General features: G+C 39.8%; 1 protein-coding gene across 3 annotated transcripts in view; it reads left to right on the top strand.

The window, feature by feature from the left end:
• Nucleotides 1–2,455: 2,455 nt before the first annotated feature.
• The window catches only part of EDNRA (endothelin receptor type A), a 33,238-nt gene continuing 13,091 nt past the window's right edge, over nucleotides 2,456–22,602 (top strand). The window contains exons 1-3 of one of the 3 annotated variants that reach the window (XM_054633003.2): nucleotides 2,456–2,642; nucleotides 5,475–5,963; nucleotides 20,159–20,286. In XM_054633003.2, coding sequence (XP_054488978.1) covers nucleotides 5,562–5,963; nucleotides 20,159–20,286 — 530 coding nt within the window. In that variant the 5' untranslated portion in view covers nucleotides 2,456–2,642; nucleotides 5,475–5,561. Of the gene's footprint in view, nucleotides 2,643–5,461; nucleotides 5,964–20,158; nucleotides 20,287–22,602 lie in introns of all 3 variants that reach the window. The other 2 variants (XM_077176964.1, XM_077176966.1) reach the window with 2 other exon arrangements.

Genomic DNA, 22,602 nt, shown 5'->3' with positions numbered 1-22,602 from the left:
AGGACTCCACAACTTGATGATCATATGCTCCTATTTCATATCAAATCTGGGGAGGTAAGTGGTTTAACAGGTAATACATTTGCTAACACACCTTTCAATCCAATAAAATGAAAGTATTTCTTTCTAATACCTGAAGGCTTCACAGAAATCAATAGCTCTATAAAAGCTGATATTTGCTGATAGTCTTCTCAACTGCAGCTGCAAATGCAATCTGATTTTTTTCTAATGAGATTGATATGTTGCCCTTACTCTGAATCTCTGGAGTTATGTGAGACAAGCTAAGCAGTTTGTTGAAGACACAAAACAGAAGAGGTCAGAGGAAACACTTTCACTGTGCCGAAACTGGTACACAGAGTCCTCAGTCAACTCTTCCATGCACAGGACAGCAGTCCTACAATGATGGTGAAAGTGTCTCTAAGAGATGAAAATATCTTAGTGTAAAGAACTGCATTTTATCACTTTTCCCAGTAGCTGAGGTCAGCTGCATTTGCAACTACAGTTTTTTCATAATTCCTGTGTGAAAACTTCCTATTCCATGTAAGTTTCCTGAACACCATAAAAGCAGGAACCACTAAATATAATTTTTGAATTTATCTTAGTTTAAGACAAGATATCAACTGAGCTTTAGGCACCTAGAAGATTAAAGACAAAACAAAGGTTCATTTAAAAAATCAGCAACAGTAAAAATAACAAAAAAACATGGATCAGTAATTTCTAATAGCTAATACTACTTATGTGGGTTGTCAGTAAAGAAGCAGTCATAAAGGCTGTCTAGAAATAGATCTTTTACAGCATACTAAATTTGATAATTTCATTACATTTATTTCATGTAATAGTAAATACAGTTATGCATGGAATCATGTTATTATGAATTGGAATAAAAAAAAATGTGTGCTTGAATGAGATCAGAAATATGCTTTTTTGGTTTGTTTTGCTTTTTCTTTTTTTTTTTTTTTTTTGTTACAGCTCTAATTGTTTAGACATAAAGGTCAAAGGATCCCAGGAAAGGAATTGGGTATTAACAATGTTTAGAGAACACACAAGAGATATAAGAGTTGCATTCAATAAAGCACTCCATAAAGTGCACACGGTCTTTAATAACAGCCTTTCCAGCTCTTCAATGATTTTTCCAACTTACCATGAAGATGATTCTTGACAAAGCAAATAATTAATACTAAGTATCTATGACCAAACTGTAAAGATTTGTTTTAGTAGTATATGGATAATTTAGTGGCTTATCAGCATTTATTGAACTTCACAGCAACCTGAGATTTTGAATTAAACTTTCTACCTGATTTGCAAACAGTAGGCTCCTTGTGATTCTCAGCTGAACAGGTATGTTCCTTCAAAGATCCTGTGCTTTGACACTTCATTTAACTGAGATGACTTTCTACAAGTGATAAAATACTGCTAATCCAGTCGATCCAGTTGCTGGTTTTTCCTGTTCAAGATTTGTCAGATGATTTCAAACATATTACAGAAACATACTTTTATCTATGCAAAACTGAAAAAGTTCAAAAAAATTCCTACATGATTTAGTGCCAGATATTTTAATTCTTCAGGCCACTAGCATCACATTTTCTATTGATATTTTCAGTCTGCTTTTGCAGTTTTAGGACAACATATTTTTACATCTTATTTAGGAAGGTTGCCTTTTTTATTCAGAAGACGCCCATATATATGTTTAGAAAATAATTTCTGTGGTACAACCAGATGAAAACTTGCCAGGAAATGAGGAACCTGAAATGATTCAACAAAGGACTCAAAATTTCATAAACTTGCTGGCATGACAGAAGGGATTTTGAAACTCTTTCCTGTACAAGCTGCTCCCTCTGATACACATTTTTTTCTCATTGTGAGAAAATATCATTAGGTATAAGTGAACTTTCCACTTTTTCTGCACAGATTTTTTTGCACCTCTGTGTTGACAGAAGAATAGTAATAGGAAACATAGGAATGACACTCTTATTATCCTTGTAAATGCAACAACTAAAATGTATTATCAAGATGTGTCCTGGATGGATCAAAGAAATTTTCACTCAGAAGCAGTTTCCGTTTACGGATCCAGCATTTTTGAAACTCTCTCACACAGAATTTTACTGATTGTTTCAGAGACTGATCCCCGCCAGCCCGGGGGCAAATGCAAAGCAGAAGAGGTTTATTTCATCAGATTTCCCACGGAAATCTGATTTTGCTCAAGGATCAGTTTGCTCACGGTTCCTCTGCCGTCTGGTGGGATCAGGTAGAGACCCTTGCTGAGAATCCTGCGTGCCATTAGCAGGCAGCTACAGCAGTGGGTTCCCGGTGTGGTTTAGATGAGCCCAGCGAAGGAGCTGCGCTCGGTTTCAGCGAGGAAGGAGTTAAGGAGCTCCGTGTTCCCCTGTGCCCGGGAGGCAGCCTTTGTGTTTAACATTGGCAGGGGCTCAGTTCGGGCTGGAGGTTTGTTTTAATTGGGGGAGGGGGCAGTGAAGAGGGGACGCTCCGACTTCTCCAGTCTGTCTCTTTCGTTCACTGTTGTAGCGGAGGTGGAGATTCTCAATTCCACCCAGTCAGACGCAGGCAGGAGGGTCTGGTAAGACTATCCCAGGAAAAGCCACTCCGGAGAAATTCTCCGAGGCGGCGGCGGCGGCGGCAGCATGAGGGTGAGCCGGGCGGGGAGGCGGGCGCGGCGGGGGAAGGAAATGTGCGGGATGCTGCGGGAGCCCCGAACCCATCCCGGGACGGGAACAGCCGGGAACAGCCCGGCTCGAGCCGCGGGCACCTCCCGCACCGCTGGAAACCCTCGGACGGGGACTCGGTGCGCCTCTGTGTGCGGCTGTGAGCGTGTGAGAGACAGGAAGGGAGAGAGAACAAGAGACGGGCACAAGGCAGCTTGGGGGAACTGTTATTGCATAAAGTTTAACAATGTATGGATCTGGCCAGAGGCTCTCCATATAGGCTGCAGGGCAGGCAGCGCTGGTTTGCCAGTGCATGCTGGAATTGATCCTTCGCTGGTGGAGCAAGGAGCGTGTTTCCTCTCCCCGTGGAGAAGGAGCAGCGGGCGGCTTCCCCGGCAGCTCTCGCTGGGAACAGCCCAGAAAATCCCCCTTGCCGGCGTTGTTCCCTTCAGTGCCTTCCTGCCCTGCTCCGCTTCATTTGCTCCTGTTCACATCTCAGCTGCCTTACACTCATTAAGCACTGTTAACGTTTTAGCTGGTCTTTGGAACAATTTCATTTCCACTAGTACAGTCTCTTCTTGCGAACCTCGGGATGGGAATTTTTCTGGCTTGATACTCCAGGCAAGTCAGGAATTCAGTTCCCCGCATCCACAGGCACAACACAGGCGGGAGGCTCCCGCATTAACAGAGCACCCTCACACCCTGCAGGTACCCAGGCTGCGTGTGTGAAGGATAATCCTAGATTACCTTATCACAGAAAGTTATCAGGGATGCCAGTGTGCTACTCATACGAGGCAGGCTGCATGTTATATTCTGCAACAAGATAAATACTTTAAAAATATGCACAGAGGAATGAAGGGCTGTCAGGAATCTATAAAAAAGTACCCTTAGAAGTTAGCCTATTAAAAACTTTCTCGTTTTGCTTCTCAGGGAAAAGTTTCTTCCGGGAGAGGGAAGAGATGGTAATTGGCAATTTTGTTCCCAGCTTTGCATGCTGGCGGCATGACTGCCATGCTGCCACCATGTTTATATGATACATACATCTGATTTTCACAAAAAGGGTCACAAAGCAAGGAGGAAACTAATATAACTACTAAAACACAGGGCTGTGGGTTCTGTTCATAGCTTTATCACATTTACTTGGGAAAACCCTTAATAGTGATACATGCTTCCCATCTGTAAATTGAGGAACCGTAACCATAGAAAATAATACAAGTATTAATCCTTGCCTGAAAAGAGTTACAGTCAAACATCTCTGTTTTTTCTAGTAAGATTTAGAAACCTAAAGTGAAAACACTTGCATCATGCTGTTGCTAAGTGCCCTGAGATACTGTCATAACCAGCATTTAATTTCATTAAATAAAGAAGGATTTACTATTTAGTATGTTAAACTTTGAAATTAAGTCCATGGGAACTCGCAGTTGGCCAGTTGCTGATCTCAAATACAGCAGTACAAGGATTGAAAGGTGGATCACTGGTCTGTGAGGGACAGCACCCTGCATGCCAGACAGGAATATTCAGGTTAATATCGCATCTGCTGCTCCACAGAGGTACACACACACTTCCACAGACCACATACAACAGGAGCCTGCAATACTAGTAAATATTTATACTCTGCCTCCTCCAGAAGTACTATCAGTAAATTTTCTCCCTCCTTCTCTGGTAAATGTCTTGCTATAAACTCTGACTTAACAGCCCCACAGGGAATGAAATTAGGATTCATTTATTTAAAAGGATCCTCCCAAATACTTCAGGCGAGTCCCTGGAAATCAGAAAGTTATAAATACTTTATTTGCTACTCTTCTTTTGTCAACACTGAAGTACTTTGTCTTGTTTTGCAGATATAAACCATGTAAAAAAATTTTATCTTAAATTAAACCAAGGTTTCAAGAAAATGGACTTAAATGGCATCCCTGGTTTCACTGGAGGTTTGGTATCTACAAACCCTGTGGCAGTGCTTACACACAGGCAGTCACACTTACTAGGGCAGGACTCTGTGATGCTTTCTTCTGTACCTGGAAATGTCATGTGTTGTTGTTTAGAATACTAAACCAAGTATTTTTTTTATCCTTAAAGAGCTTAATTTTTTATTATTAACTTCACTGTAGCTGAGTACTGAGCATGAGTTGCATGGCAATTACATTCAGAACCAGATGACAGAGTTTGAAGGTATTTTCCTGGCTGGAGGCCTATCCTAGGACTATAAAATCTTCCTCCTGTTATTTAGGGATTTTGGATTTGGTCCAGATTTTGATTTGAAATACATGTCTTATCAGTTCTCATTTGAAATCCAGGTAATAAGTCAGACAAAAATCATATAAAGTCTAATTGTTGCAGTACCTCAAAAATACTCAGGAAATTGATTAATTTACTACCTTTAATTTTTAATGTAGTGCTTTTACCACTTTTTTTCAAAGAAAAAATAATAAGCTCTTCTTTTAGCTAAAATACCATTCAGAAGTCTCCAAGACAGGTCGACTGCAAGACTATATTTTAAAACAGAATTTCATCCCCCTTATTTTTTCCATCCCTATACAAATTCTGTCTCAGCAGGGTTTTGTGGGGTCTTATTTGCATAAGCTATCACTTACTTAAGAAATTTTTTGTGTTTGCCTTTTGTAAGACAAGTAATGGGGGTAATCTAGATTTCAGAGCAGCACAGTAAGTATAAACAGGTGTTGCTACATATGTGCTGCAGAGGCTGAACACTCAGATATCTACCCTAAGTGAGAAACAGATGTGTTAGACTATCTGTTGTACTGATTATGTGGGGTTTTTTTTTCCTTTTCTTTTCTTGCTTACAGTTTCTCTCCGCAGGTGAAAAAATGAGAAGTATCTCACTGAAATACTGAAGAAAAAAGCGAAGGTCTTGTCTCACTGAATTTGCTCACTGGTGACTTGAGGATGGAAGCCTTGTGTTTAAGAGTTTCCTTGCTGCTGCTGGTCCCGGGATTTGTCCTCAGTGACAGCTCTGACAGAGACATTTCCAATCGGAGCGACTCGGGAAATCCCCTTTCCACCTTCTCAGGGACGGAATCCAGCATTCTCCTCACCACCATGCAGCCCCCGGTGTCCAACCAGACTGTCAAATGCTCCCAGCAGACTAAGATTGCTGAAACTTTCAAATACATTAACACCGTGGTATCCTGTGCTATTTTCATCATTGGGATGGTTGGGAATGCCACTCTGCTGAGGATCATTTACCAGAACAAGTGTATGAGGAACGGCCCGAACGCGCTGATAGCCAGCCTGGCACTGGGAGACCTTATCTACATTGTCATTGATATCCCCATCATCGTGTACAAGGTAGGACACCACCACCCATTCCAGCTGCAGTTCCTTACCACTTCCCTGGCTGTGCTCTGGGCTTCCTCCTCTATTTAGTGCTCTTTTGTCAGTGAATTGTGCAATTAAGGAAACAATATAACTCCTTTTTGTTCTGCAACAAACCCCTTGCTCTCAGGTCTCACCTCCATCAATAACAAGAGTATCTCCCATTAAAGATGATGTAGCTCTTAGCTCCTAACCAAAGTGTGGCCTTGGGCATTTCACAGGAGCTCTTCATTTCTCATCGCTGCTACAGCTAGCAAAAGAATTTATGAGGGAAGACTTTTTATAAACTGTTCTCCTCCTTGATGAACTAGCTACTATTTTTATATTATCCAATCCTTACTTTATATTTTTACAGAAAATACTCCCTGTGATACGCAGGCTTCATATTATGACTTTGAAGGGAGATATTACATCAGTTAAGTTGAGCCTTAAGGTTTTCATTTAATATTCATTAATAGCAGAGTCTCAAAATTATTCTAATTATATCACAGACCATTTCTGAAATACTAAATTTCATCTGGATTTGTCAAAGTGTAAAAAGGCTCCTCAGCAATTCTTTTATCTGGTATAAAGTTATCTCGTCCCAATGCTTTGATTTTCCAATTTAATTAAACAAAGCCATAAAGCAGTGCTTTTTCTGATGCAATTTATATTTACTAATATAATTCAAGCCAGAACATGCTTGAATGAACAGAACTGAGCTCTTTTTTTAATATATTTCATTGATACTAACTTAGAATCATCTTAGAAAATCATCAAAGAATTTTGTAAGCTTGCACCTGTCTCTTTGTGGACTGTACACAGGTACATAGCTGATAGGATATCTGACTTTTTTTTTCTTTTTTCAGTAGAAACAGTGTTTCAGTAGAAACAGTGTTTCTGTTTGTAAATAAAACACTAAGTAATATAATATATATGTCATATAATTAAGAAAAAATGTTCTTCACAATTTCAGCCATAAGGATTCTAATGATTTTATTTACGTGTGTTTTAAATGAAACATTTTAATGCATGGTTTTATAATAACTGGTGCCCTGTGGTTTCAAACTGGATTTTAAAATTAAGGAAACAATGATTTTAAAACATGCATTTTGCATCTTTATAACACTGACATCATAACTGCATAATAACATAGGTATTCCTAGGACAAGATCATAAAGTTTGAATTAATGAATGGAAAAAATTCTCTCTATGTGCATATATTACATTTGTACAGAGGCACTGGGAGTCTGTTATTGTCCACCCAACCAGGAGGAAGAGGTGGACAACATATTCTAATAAGCAGCCAGAGAATGTACAGGAACACCAGCCCTTGTTCTTGTGGGTGACTTTAACCTACCAGACATCTGCTGGGAACTTAACACAGCAGAAAAGAGGCAGTCCAGGAAGTTCTTGGAGTGGGTGGATGACAACTTTTGCCACAGATGGTGAGCGAGCCCACCAGGGAAGGGACTGTGTTACAAACAGAGATGGGCTGGTGGGAGGTGTGGTGGTTGGAGGCCACTTGGGTACAGTGATCATGAAATTATAGAGTTCTTGATATTTGGTGAAATCAGGAGGAACATCAATAAGGGTTTTACATTGGACTTCTGGAGGGCAGACTTTGGCCTGTTTAGGAGACTTATTCAGAGAGTTCCATGGGAAGCAGCCCTTAGAAACAAAGGAGTCCAGGAAAGGTGGGCGTGCTTCAAAAGAGAGATCTTGAGGGCACAGGAACAGACTGTCCATGTGTGCCCAAAGATGAGCTGACAAGGCAAACATCCAGTCTGGATGGGCAACGAGGATTTGAAGGAACTTAGAAATAAAAAGAAGATGTATCATCTTTGGAAGGAGGGTCAGGTCTCTAAGGAAGTATTTAAGGGGTTTGCTAGGGCATGTAGGAAAAAAATTAAGGGAGGTTAAATGCAGTTCAAACTTAATTTGGCAACTTTTGTAAAGGATAATAAAAAATGTCTTTATAAATATATTAACAGCAAAAGGAAGGGTAAGATCAACCTTTGTTCTCTACTGGATGCAGGAGGGAACTCAGTAACTGCAGATGAGGAGAAGGTGAAAGTGCTTAACTCTTTCTTTGCCTTGGTCTTGAGTGGGAAGACATCTTGTCCCCAGGACAACTGTCCTCCTGGGTTGGGAGATGGTGTCAGGGAACAAAATGGTCCCCTTGTTATCCAGGAGGAGGCAGTCAGAAAATTGCTGAGCAGCTTGGATATTCATAAATCCATGGCACACATGGGATCCAGCCCAGGGTGATGAGGGAGCTGGCAGATGAGCTTGTGAAGCCACTCCATTATTTACCAGCAGTCCTGGCTCACTGGGGAGGTTCCAGAGGACTGGAAGCTGGTCAATGTGATGCCCATTCACAGAAAGGGTGGGAAAGAGGATCCTGGTAATTATAGACCAGTCAGCCTGACCTCAGTACCCGGTAAGGTTATGGAGCAGTTTACACTGAGTGTCATCACGCAGCACTTACAGGATGGCCAGGGTATCAGACCCAGCCAGCATGGGTTTAGGAGGGGTAGGTCGTGTTGGACCAACCTGGTCACCTTTTATGACCAGGTGACCTGCCTGGCGGATGCAGGGAAGGCTGTGGATGTTGTTTATTTGGAGTTCAGCAAGGCCTTTGACACTGTCTCCCAGAGCACACTCCTGGAGAAGCTGCAGTCCGTGGCTTGGACAGGAGCACTCTGTGCTGGGTTAGGAACTGGCTGGATGGCCGGGCCCAGAGGGTGGTAGTGAGCAGTGCTCCATCTGGCTGGGGCCAATCACCAGTGGTGTCCCTCAGGGGTCTGTGGTGAGGCCAGCTCTATTCAATATCTTTACTGATGACATGGATGAGGGTGTTGAGTCCTTCATTGGTAAATTTGCAGATGACACCAAGTTGGGAGCATGTTTCGATCTGTTGGAAGGCAGGAGGGCTCTGCAGAGAGATCTGGAATGGTTGGATGTATGGGCAGAGTCCAATAAGATGAAGTTTAATAAGTCCAAGTGCCAAGTCCTGCATTTTGGCCACGATAACCCCCTGCAGCGTTATAGGCTGGGGATGGTGTGGCTGGACAGTGCACAGGCAGAAAGGGACCTGGGGTGCTGGTGACAGCCAACTGGACATGAGCCAGCAGTGTGCACTGAGGGCCAAGAAGGCCAACAGCATCCCTGCCTATATCAGGAATAGTGTAGCCAGCAGGAGCAGGGAGGTCATTCTTCTTCTGCACTTGGCACTGGTGAGGCCACACCTTGAGTGCTGTGTCCAGTTCTGGGCCCCTCAGTTTGGGAAGGACATCGAGACGCTGGAGCGCGTCCAGAGGCAATGAGGCTGGTGAGGGGCTTGGAACACAAACCCTGTGAGGGATGACTGAGGGAGCTGGGGGTGTTTAGCCTGGAGAGCAGGAGACTCAGAGCTGATCTGACCACTCTCTATAACTCCCTGAAAGGTGGCTGTAGTCAAGTGGGGGTTGGTCTCTTTCTCCAGGCAGCATCTCACAGAACCAGAAGACACAGTCTCAAGGTGCATCAAGGGAAATATAGGTTGGATATCAGGAAAAAGTTTTTTATGGAAAGAGTGATAAAGTACTGGAATTGTCTGCCTGGGGAGGTGGTGGAAGCACCATCCCTGGATGTGTTTAAAAAAAGAGTGGATGTGGCACTCGGTGCCATGGTTTAGTTGAGGGGTCAGGAAATAGGTTAAACTTGATGATCTTGAAGGCCTCTTCCAGCCCAGTGATTCTATGATTCTGTGATATTATCTATGGTGAAATGCAGCACCTGGTCCTGATCTTCCAGTTGTATATATTACAGATGAGTCTTTTAACTTGAACTGGGTTTAACAGAACATGAATTTGAAACTAGGATGACTGTAAATAGTTATGGATGTGATTTAACGGAAATTCTAGTTTACACTTTTCAATACTCCACCTGGGAAGTTAAAGTGTCAAATTGTGGATAAGATATCTGCAGAGTATTTTGGATTAACAAATTGATGAGAAAGATTAGCTTCTGCCTGATTTGAGATTCTCCTGTCTTCCACAGCTGGGTGAATGCCTTATGGGACATCAGACTGGGGCTCTTAGCTAGACTCAGAGCCTACACAAGGCCAGGCTGGATGGGGCTCTGAGCAACCTGGGCTAGTAGGAGGTGTCCCTGTCCATCCGTGTCCCATGGCTGTAGGGTTGGAACTGGATGATCTTTAAGGTCCCTTCCAACCCAAACCATTCAGTGATTCCATGACTGCACCTCCCATGATGTATTACAGTTTCCCCTCTGGTAAATTACCCTTATGTCTTTATGGATAATTGCTAAGGCAGTGTTCTCACTTCTCATGGTATATCTGATAGTACATTTTAAGGAAAAATGGCATGAGTTTTTTTCAGAGCTAAGTTTGAGACAGAACAAGAATTTTTATTTCACAATTTTTTCTAACCTTTCAAGAGCTCTGCTTCTTTTTTGCAAAGAGGAATGGAAATATGGAATTAATTATGCCTTTCAAAATTGCCCTTTGATGATCTTCTGAAAACTTCTTTGGAAGTTTAGTTGAAAGCAACAAACTTTTTTTTATATTCTCTTGACTATTTTGCAATATATTTTTTCTATTATTTTTCTGTCACTTCTCTAGAATTCCATAGGTGTATTTGTCTAGGTCTATCTTACATGACGAGCTGAACTATGGTTCTGATTTGACGAATGAAATTTCCTTAGCCTACATGAGAAATTATTTTTGTGCTGCAGAGAAGTATTGGATAAATAAAGGCTATGAACAAAACTGCAAGCCCTTGACACCAATGTCTTTCAATTTCCACATGTAAGAAGGCAGAATTAAAATAAACTTTAAAGCTTAATTCTAGCTTTTAGTTATTTTTTAGTTATTTAACTTGCAGAATAAATTACTTATAAATTACCACATACAACCACCTTGTTGTCTGAGGTCTGCTGCAAGAATTGTTACACAGGGAAGCATTTATGGCTTTATAAGGGGGCTCTGGTACATCCGATAAGAAATTAAATAATAATAATAATAATAATAATAATAATAATAATAATAATAATAATAATAATAATAATAATAATAATAATAATAATAATAATAATAATAATAATAATAGTTATTATCGTCCATTTTTCATATGAACCATTCAGTAATGTGGATACTTACATTGGGAGCTGGGTTTAAAGTTGGTTAAATGCCATTCCTGTTTGCACCACTAGGGATCCTAAAATCTGTGTCACCTTTCAGCTCCTCTTGTTGAGTGACAGTGTGAAAGGTGGCCCCTGGAAATATCATTATGGGATAATTGAAGTGATAGGTTTTTAAGGAAAAAAATTCATGTGTTTTAATTTTTGTTAGAAAGTAATTTGTTAGAAAGTAATTTTTGTTAGAAAGTAATTTGTTAGAAAGTAATATCCTTCTGAACCTAATTTAAAAAGATTCTTTTAGTTTCAGAGTCAGCCTCATGTTGAACCATATATTCATATCCTACATATAAGTGGTTTCAAACACTTCATAACTTTCAGGTCAGATATTCATTTTTAGGACAAAACAGGTCTGAAATCAGAGTAAACAAGCATTCAGCTGCATATTAAAATAACAAATATGGAATTAATTATTAATTAATTAATTAATTAATTGTATAGAAAAATGTATAATATCTGTAATTATAATTGAATATCAGAAATAATTATAATCACTTTCCTGAAACATAATGTAGCCTTAACTATTTTGATACTACTTTCAAAAGAGAAGTAGGTAATGCTACTGGTACTCAAATCCAATTTTTCAAACCCTTAGAAAGAAGCAGCCATAAAATTTTAATAATTGGCAATGTAAGATCCCAGGAGAATTGAGTCCTTTATTCTGTTATGTGTTTACACAATTAACAAAGATATGATGCTGGGAAAAAAGTAATTATGTATTTTATGCCAACTAAAGATGTGGTCTCAGGTGTTTGATGTTTTTAACCTTTCTTTGTGGTATAGTAGGCTCAAAAACTCACTCCTTACTTTGCCCAGTTACTGTAATTATATAGTGGATTCCCCTTATTGTTAATTGGATTGCAATGTGAGTAATATTTACTGTCCTTTGAAGATATTCTGGATATGTGAAAGCCACACTACACTTAATTACCACAATATATCCACTTGAAGTATCAAATCAGCAGTAAAAATCTTAATAAATTGAGTTTTACAGGAATGGTGACTGTAATGAATCCAACCTTAATAGACCAAACTAAGACAATTTAATTTTCAATCACATTTTTATACCACCAGGAGCCAAATAGTCTCCTTTTTGCCCAAAACATACCTTTCTCAGACATTCAGGATGTCAAAGCCTAAAGCCTCATATCAGTAAGAATTATTTCTCTGCAGGGAAAAGACAAGCAGAAAACAAAAGTTTCATATTTTACACAGCTGTAGAGGTAAGGTTAAGGCATTGAAGAAGAGAAGGGGTCCTTTTCTTGTATCAGGTGGCATTAGCACATAACTGAAAGCTGCTGATCACCTGCATTACCCATCACTGCCATGTGCATTTTTAGCAAATAAATTCAGATGCAAGGCAAAAAAACTTCCTTAGAGGGCTGCTTTCCATAAAGGCTTTACATGGGCAGTACAAAGGCAGCAGCAGGATAGCCACAGCACCACTGTTGCCTTGGCTGCTCTGAGCTCTGGCAAACCCTTATGGCTGTTCCTGCTGGTGCTCCCATGGCTGAAGCATAGCAGAGCAACAGAACAACAGCAGGTACTCACCACAGACACTGCTGTCCACTGTTCTTTCCTCATGGAGCTCACGGAGCTTGATACACTCTGCACCAAGGCTCTCACCTTTAGAATGGCAAAATTTTAACTGCTATTGGGAAGACTGAGCTGTCTCTGCTTCCAGTTTTATGCCCTTCAGAGAAAAACATAAAAATGAGTTCTATTTCTTGGAAACTGGCCTACATAGGACTGACATAAACTGCATTGCCTTAGATCAGAATATGCTTAACTCTTTAAACCATTAGTTTACAAAGTAGATGAAGCAAATTAGGTAGCTTTTTACCTGTTTTTTAATAGCATTTTCTTAAAAATTTTACTGTTATAAAGTGGAAGACATCTACCCAGGAAAAAAATCAAGCGTTCACTGCTCAGACAGCTCAAGGAGATGTTTGCTTCAATAAAACAGGGGGATTTTTGGTTTGTTAATTGGTATTCATGCTTACTTTAGTTGCAACCCTATCTAAATATGAGTAGTCCACCCAGAACATTAAAAATCTAAATATAGAAGGTACCTGACAGCAAGCAAACATGTTCATCCATTCTGTCTTCAGTAAAGGAAGACTCAGCTAAAGCATTTCTAGTCATGGACATTTTTCAGCATTAGAGCACATGTGTAAGTTTTAGAGCAATCCCTTCTAAATCAAAAATTATTTGGCATATCTGAATACCTTCACCAACAGAATTAACAATTATACCTACATGGAGATGCTAATTAACCACATTGGCACTGGTCTTGTAGCTGATAGAACAAGCAGCACCTTTCATGCCAAAGCAAGCCAACAGCACACAAAAAGGTAAGGGCACTTAGGAAAGTGCCACTTCTTTAAAGGCAGAAGTTTTCATATGTATAGTGTGTATTTCTCAATGAAGTACCAACACAAGTAGGAAATTCTGAGAAATTCCCCAGAACAACTACATTCTGGTTTTCAATAAATTCTTACCAGGGACTCCCAGAAGGAATGAATGGGTAGCCCAGTGTGATGCAGAAATCCATAGAACCTGCTCCACACAGGACCTTTTATTCAGGTGTATGTCTCCATGTAGTGACCAAACACAGCAGAAACCCAGAGGTAGCACAAGAATTGATCACTGAGTCCTGAAGGCAAACATTTCCCAAAATGGAGCAGGGAACAGAAATCCATCAGGAATCTGTTCTATTTACAAACTTCAGCTCCCCAGCATAGTGTGTTTAATGTACATACCAGGGTAGCAGCCAATGAAGAGATTTTATATTCTAGGTCTTAGCTCAAGATCCACTCTGCCTTTAACTCATGGCTGTTCTTTGGGGAGTGGGACATATGTTCCCATCAATGCACAGCTCCTCCCTCATCTTCAACTCCTCATCTCATGCCTGTCTTGCTGGCCTGTGGATTTGAAATAGTGTACAGTACTTAGACACATTAGGTTTAAGAGAATATTTTAGTGTGTTTTCTGTCTTTCTCAACCAGCTGAACTCTACAGATAACAAGGAATTGTTTTGATTGTGCATAGTCAGGGCTTATGGGTTCTGCAGTAACTTCTTAGAAATCCTGTCACTCTTTTTAGCAACGCACAAAAGAAAACACAGCTGGAAGAATAACAAAAGAAATATGCCCAGGGATTGAAAAAATTCCTTTCAACAAATCACCAGGCACATAAGCACACCTTGCAGCCTCATTTCCCTGAAGAAGAGCAGCTCAGCTTGAGAAACAGTTTACCTAACAGGATGGGAAGATAGCCAACACCATGGAAAGTAATCCTGCTTTGTAAACAGCAAAAATACCACAGGGGAGATGCCTAGGGTTGTTAGGAATGCTTTACTGCTAAGTAGAATTTTGTAATAAATATAAGCGTTTTAACAAGAACCTAAAACAGGATTTCTTTTTCTTTCAGTTAGTTGAGAAAGAATGTTCAGCTGCAAAACCAGGGCATTTGTTTCCTTACTTTTCAGGATCTCTTGAAGTATAATCTATTTTCCCTTGTGTAAAAACTATACATTCCCTTCCATAGTGCCTAAGCAAGAGAAAAACACTGTAGGCATTCAGTGAATGGCATGAGACCCTTTGCTACATTCACCTTTACTCAGCCAGGCTAAGACAAGCAAAATAGCAGAAAAAGCTCTGGCAGGGCAATTCAGAGTAAAAAATGTCTTTCATGGTTCTCATGCATCCCCACATAACCTTTCTTCCTTCCAGGAAGAAAACCAGTCAGTCTTTTATCCACCCAAAGTGGAAAAAAGACAGTTCTTGGTTGTAGCAAAATCAGGAATGTATTTCCTGCAAAGAAGAGTTGAAGACATACAGTGTGTTTTCTCTACCGTGTCGGGGCTGTGAATCTAAGTATAAGGAAATAAACAAATTATCCCAAAGCTGGCAGAAGCTTGAACAATCACCTCACCATATATATATATATATATACACACATATATATATATATACATACTGATCTTATGCCCTGCATTATAAAGGCTACCCTCGTTCTTTGTTTTCCTCTACTCTTTGTTTTCCTCTAGTCACTGTCCTTTCAAAATCTGAGGTTTTTCACTTCAGCAGTGGGAAGGAATACTTAGAGACAGACTGTGTTCCTCTCCATCCTGACAACTCTCCCTCTTTCCTGCAAAGTGGTGGAGCACAGGTGACTTGTGAGGCAAGAAATGGATGAGCTTTGTCCAGCAATGCAATTCTCTCCTGTAAATATGGGTTTTAGGAAGAAGGGAAATGCTTGAAAACATACAATGAATTCTTACCCTATGATATTTTATGAGGACAGAAGGGTCCTGTTCAGTCACCACAATCAAAATACCACTGCTGAGGACTCAATACATCCTTATTCCTAACTAAGCAGTCTTACAGATCAGAGATAGGTGAGACATTTCAGTCAGAACCATCATCTTTTGTCACTTAATGCAGTCAAGTCAGTGGTACAGAACTTAGACACTTCTGTGCTGAGCCAGATATCACCTGGATTCCACCCAAAACACCAGATACCTTGTCTGGCCCATGCCTTGAATCAGACAAGGGTATTTGTAATTGTAGAACACAATTTAAGCTTTATCCAGACAACTCATTATTGCCTAGAGGAAACTAGCCTTAAAAAAAAAAATAAATGGAAAAAAAAAAGCCAGCAACACCAAATGTGCTGATGTAACAAAACCAAAAGAATTTCCCTTATCTTTCATTCCGGGCTATGTGGCAAGGAAAGAAAATCACCACAGACTACTCTGCTTTTGTAACTGCTGCTCCTCAGTTAGGAGATGTTGGTCACTTACACAACTGGATTGTACCTATACAGATGAAATCTGCTGGCTTGGTCCCTTTCTCCATTACTGCCCAAGTGTCACTTCAGTTGTGGAATAAATAAGGTATTTCTGTTTTTCCTGAAGACAGAATAGAAGCTGACTTCCATGGTTGTGTTCCAGCAGTATCATGGAACATTTAAATGCCATGAAACTCAGGAGAGTGTCCTAGATGGCAGCAGCATTAAGGGCAAGTGCTGCTTGTAAGGAACACAGTCCAGTTTCTGGGAAAAACATCTTGTGTGTCAGCACAACAATGGTCCCACATGGATATAGGAAGAGGCAGTCTCTAGAGCACTAGGATGAAATCAGAGCAGGAAAAGGCAGGTAGGAAACCTTTACTGCCATCCTCAATGCCACATGCCAGAGAGAGGAGCCCTCCTGACATGCACTTGTTGAGCTGAAGGAGTTTGAATAGAGCAGCTCAGAGCCAGCTCCAATCCAGCACCCAACCAAGCCCATCTATTTTGGGCTGAGCTCCAGGGCCACCATCTGCCTGCAAACACACACAGTACCAGCCTGGCATGGGATAAACACTGTGGCTGCACATGAGCATGCTCTGGGCAGCACTCATGTGCTGGGGTTACAACATTCTCTCTTTCAGACTATATATAAATTGCTTGGGATGCACAGTGGGACTTGATGTTTTGTACATCAGCTACCATACTGAGGGGGGTTGGAAAATAGCAGCAGCAGCAGAATAAAATCAACGGAGTGACATTTAAAAATCACTGCAAAGGAATGTTCTCAGTGCTGATGTCTTGTTTGTCTTCAGCTGCAGCTCAGGGCAGAGAGGCCATATAAAGCAGCAGAGAAGGGAGGATGCTCAAGAAAGCTGTGGCTGTCTGGTCACTTTGTGAGTTTTTAAAGAGCAGTCTTGATTTCTGATTTCAGTGCAAAAATACATGTTGACCACACTCTTTTCTCAGGAATTGCACCACAGTATGAAATACTCTTAAGTTGCAAACTGCACAAGGGAAAAGTGCGTTTCCTTTGCCACATGTCTTATTTTGAAACCTCAGAGATTTTGTAAGTGGGTTTGCAAAAGCACAATCCACTTCCACAACTCAGAGAACTGGGACACAAGTAGGAGCAATCGGTCTGATTTCTTCTATCCTAGAGCCTTGAGATGAAATGTAATTTTCTAGAATTTTATAATCATTTTGTTTGGATATTAAAATATGCAAAAGCACTTAAAGAGCAAAGCCAGTAGTTCCAGTTCTTGTATTGCCCCTAAGTAAATCAGGATTAATTAAATTAAATTCTTGGGTTCATTTTTTGTAATACAAAATAGATGTATTATTTCCTTCTGAAATTTCCTACCATGCTAGGGCAGGACAGAGGGAAATGGACTTATTTTGATACAAAAATTAATAAAACTAAAGACAGGATCAGATTTGCTGACTAAAAATATCTACAGAAGAAAAAAACTGGCACCTGATCCAAGGGGAAGTAATGAATGCATAGCTGATGTGGAGTGATAATGGAGTACACCCCCAGAAATGATTGCAAAGTGAATCTTGAAATCAAAAAACCTTATTCTGGTCCCAGGGATTTTGATTAAAATCTACTTGAAAAGAATGTCTAATGGTTTGGTACTGAGATTACTTCAATTAGTGGAAAGTGTAAGAAACAAAAGGAATAAAATACTTTTAATCTCAAAAAAGGAGAGCTTCCTGGGGTGTGGGGTTGAAGCATACATGCTGGAAGCATGATAAAGCTTCCCCATGAGGAGTAATGAGTTAGTGAACCTTTTTCAAGTACAACCCTTTTCTTTTTGAAGCTAATATTTGCCTTGTAGTAGCAGAGTTTCGCAGTCACTACAAAGTGCTTGTTCGTTTCTGGTGTAGCTACAGCCACAGTCAGGGGCTGAAATGAATAGGTGCCTTTCAGTTGCCTTTTCAAGTGTGATCTGTAATGATAAATGGGTCTTGGGGCTCTGGTTGGCACAGGGAATTGACAGAAGTCTGCTAGAGCTGCTTTTCCATGGCAGTGCCATTTATAATTTAGCCTTCCCAGCCTGAGAACTACTCTGATTTTACCCAAACCCAGCCAAGAGTTTGAAGGTGAAATTCCATGTGACTACAACATGGTTGAATTACTATGGGTAATCAATCTCTTCTTTTTTCAACTTTTTTTTTTTGTGATAAAAACTGAAATCTCATGTGAGAGTTCTAGGCAAAATGCAGAATATTCTCTGCAAACATTTGTTACGCAATTGCAAACTTATCTTGAAAACAGTTCTGCTGGAGTTTTAAATATATTTCATTCAGTCTATAAATACAGATAGCATCTGAGGAGCTAATCAAGAGCTTGCAGATATAAACTCATCGCTTTTGCTACGGAAGGTACTGACTGTAGTTAAATCATCAATCCTAGCAACTCAATCCCTAGCCTTTTAAGAAAAAGGGGATTGCTTTTCACCAAATGTGACTATCCTAAACTGGGATAACATAACAAAGGTGCTTGCAAACATAAGTTTGATCCACAGTTTCCACCCAGCTGGCGGAAAACTGTGAGTTGCTAAAATCTGTCCTGAAATACAAGTAATCAAATAACATTAATATAACACTAGAGAGACACAGGCAATGTGGAGTGCATAGCTGCTTCCAGCATTTTTCAGGTATCATTTGGGGGACAAAATCACAAGTAACTCAGCATTGTGATGAATGAATATAAAACAGAGGGGGTGCAAAAAAATCCACATCAGGATTATGAGGAGAAGATTAGTTCCTACTAAGGTAGAATTTTGTGATAATCTATACACTACAGCAAAGTTCTCTGAAAAACTCATGCTATGAAAAACCAAAAAGGTAACACCTTCTTTAACTGAGGTAAAGACAGAATTTGAACTTCCCACAATTAACATTTGTATTGCTAAAGGTAGTGATTATTAGCATACTTCAATTTAACACTAATTTAAATAGAAATAAAATGTTTGCTTTGAATACTATAGTCCTGAGTTACAACCAGAATTTGTTTTTCTAATTCTAGAGCTAGAATACACCCACTTTTACCAGATAAGTATTCCAGGACCTAAGCTTCTACTAAAAAAATATTTCTAGTCCTTGTGGTTGCAAAGCTAACTCTCAAAACATGAACACCCTACTGCTAAGTCTCAGCAGCAGAGACTTAGAGAAGAAGATGAACAAAATGGTACTGCAAGAGTGAGGAGGTTTAGTGACTTTGTTTTTCAATAGAACTATTCATGAGGGCTGAAATATCCCTTACTTGAGTTAAAATAGCTAAATTAGGGCTCAGTGCTTTGTATGGACAATAATTTTTCATTTATTACACTTACTTACATTGAATGTAATCTGCCAGTTTCCTTTTAGTACATGTGAAGGGTGATTTGATTATCCTGAATAATTATGTGTCCTGTATTTTGTGTGTACAATTGCTATCAAAGCCCGGTTCCAATACAAGTTCAAAGCTTTAACAGTTATAGCTAGAAATATTACTACTTATTTGCTAATTCTTCACAACTGTGCCCATGAATCACTGTACTAATATTTATTATGCAAATGCCTCCTTGGAAATACTGCTCTAAGCCTCAGTCACTCACATCTTTCCAATGGATGCCTCTCTGCTGCCTTGAAGCACAGCCCACGCGTTTGCACGGTTGTCCTTTAAAATGCGATATGGAACAAATTATGCCTGCACAGTGTTTTCTTCACACTCCTCAGAGTCTGGCACTGGATGTTGCCATGAGTTACACAATGGTACATTTATGATGACAAGAATCTACTTGCGTGCAGCACCAGGACTTGGCTCTGAGGTATTTCATTATGGACCCCGAGTTATGTTGTGACTGCCTGGTTCTGGGACACGGCAATCACAACCATTTGTGACAGGCTTGAGTTGGATTTTCATTATTCAGTACTGCTGGCAGGTTCACAATAATAAAAAAGAAATTTCAACAATGCAATTTAGTATTGCGACACCACGAGGTCAACATTTTATGTAAACTTCCAACTTCTCTGCTTCCACAGTAGCAGTTAGTTCCCAGATCCACTCAGTACCAAGGATATGCTTGAGTTATGGAGAATTCAAGGTTACATTGGCTGTGTCTAAGACAGGAAATAACTACAATTGTGGCATACTTGCTAGGTTACTGTTCAAATATTCTGATTATTTTGTATCTTCTCTTTAGCTCCTCGCTCAGAAGTGGCCTTTTGGAAATACAGAATTTGGACAGTTTCTTTGCAAATTCCTTCCCTTTATCCAGAAGGCATCAGTGGGAATCACAGTCCTTAACCTGTGTGCCCTTAGTGTGGACAGGTACGGTATGTTTTACTCTTTTGCCACTGTTCTTGCACGTGCAGACTTCCTAAATCTGGGAGCCCTAAGCATGGTCTTTTTAGCAGGCAGATTACAATACAGATATAACTTAGATTCTGGTCTTTTATATTCTGGCTAATGCCAAGCATCACATTTGGGGCTCAAAGTATAATATTAAGGCCTTGGGCTAATGAACTTTAGATGTTTTTTAAAGGTATTTAAAAGCTCTGGTAAAGCTTTTTAAGCTTAGAAATTAGCTTTTCAACTCACTGCCTATGGACAATAAACAAGGGTTTATTCTGATAACTTTCAAAACCAACAGAGCTTTACTGAAAAATATGTTGGAAACTTGCTTTGATACTTTGACATACGTAGTTTGAAAATTAATGCCTCTGCTATTTTTTCTTAATACATAACATGCAATAGCAGATGAACACTTGACTTCTGTAAAAGTTGGTTTTATGTCTTGAGTTACTTGATCATGTTCCACTCCAAAATATCAGTACCTCTAAATAGAGGAAATACTGTTAAATAAAATGCAGTATGTGTATTAGTACAGGGATGCAAAGAAGGATGCTTTAAAATTAATATTGGTTTGGCTTTACAGAAAAAGTGAATGTATAAGGTCTGCAGTGGATAAATCACTTGGTAGTATCCATACCTAAAATACAGTTCCTTACTGCATTAGCACCTCATTAGCCAAAGCCATAAATAAAAAAAGAAATTAAAAAAATTTAAAAAGGTAATACACGTAACTGTTCTACTTCCATTTTTTAAGTCTGAGAACTAAAAAACCAATTCTATTTCTCAAACAATATCTGCCCACCATTAAATAAAATCCCATGGACCACTCTAAGGAATAAATCACAGATCAAGCACAAACAATTTTTTAGATAAATTCTGACGACTGCAGTTTCACTAGATGAAGTTCCACTGTCATATACATTTTTATAAATTGGAACTAACTCAGCTGAAGCTACCTTTTTGTAGATATATATATATTTTACAAGGACAGATTTGCTAATCCTCACAACTACCAAATGCTGTTTCCATTTGAGTATAAAATCTGGTATGGGATCAGACTCAGACTATTTAATTTCCTCCCTTAGCTTAGACACTTTGCCAAGGACATATTCTTTATCATCTGTTGCTGCTCTAGTAAGTGGTTGCAGAGGATGTGTGTTAGGAAACAGATGTATAGAGCCAGATTCTGATATTGGCAAACAAGAACTGAATCTAGCTTCAATAACCATGAGAGCTCAGAGCACCTTCAATAACTTAGGTTGGACACTGGAAGTTGGGCACAGAATTCCACATTAGCTAACGGCTGCTTTCTAGAACGGACAATGAGTAAATATGAAATAGTGTGCTGTCACAGCTGGACTGTTTCTGGTCTATGGGAAAGTTAATTCTTGCTTTAAAAAAGCTCCTGGAAGTTATCGTGTTTATAATTATTTTGGGCCTCTATATACTGCCTCTATATAAACCTGGATTTGCATTCTATGGCACATAAAAGATGGAGTCAGTCGGTAGAGTGAATCCAGAGCTCCATATTTTCAGTCGTTGTTGACTCTCTATCCCTGTTGCAGACTACAGCCTTAAGTTAGAACAGGATTCTTTTTTTCCTATCAGGAAAATCCCTGTGCTAACTACATCCTATTGTGAAACTCCCCTCATTACTACAGCCCTGGAGTGACTTGCCCTGACAGTGTATTAAGGTTTAACTGTGCATGCCCAAGGGGAACAATGGCCACTCACATGTGGAGAGGGTTTTAAGAGGCTGGCAGAAAGCCAGCCATTCACACTTCGGAGGAAGCTCACTTCGAAGTTGCCTCAGATGCCCCCCAGGCATTTTTAAACTCTAGGTCACGATGGTGACGATAGTGTGACTCTTTTTCTAAACAGTGCCTGAGTGTGACTGAGAGGGAAGATATTTCCCTGCCTGAGTTTTTACGCTTGCTTATGTCTTGGGCATAATGATTTTGACGAAGAAATGGGTTGAAGTAGAAAAGTGAAGATCTGGATCTCACTTCACGTGTATACACTCTCTTCTTGCCTCCTCTGCATAGCACAGTGCAAAGAACAATAATCCTAAAGTAGATATTTTTATCTGGACCAACTCACAGTAAGTGTATGAGACAAGTCAAGATTTTGCCACTAAAAGAAAACCCCAAGAGCTTTATTGTATTAAGACAGTTGCATAAAATGAAGAACAGCTGTGGTTGCTAATAACAGAGCAGAACAGTTCAGTATCAGCAACAGCAGGGACATTTAGGAACTGTCCTGGCACTCATCTTGACAGTGGCTGCTTCATAC

The sequence above is a fragment of the Agelaius phoeniceus genome, chromosome 4 (assembly GCF_051311805.1).
Source record: "Agelaius phoeniceus isolate bAgePho1 chromosome 4, bAgePho1.hap1, whole genome shotgun sequence".
Classification (NCBI taxonomy): domain Eukaryota; kingdom Metazoa; phylum Chordata; class Aves; order Passeriformes; family Icteridae; genus Agelaius; species Agelaius phoeniceus.
Note: the sequence above shows the minus strand (reverse complement) of the source record. Positions and strands in the feature narration are given on the sequence as shown.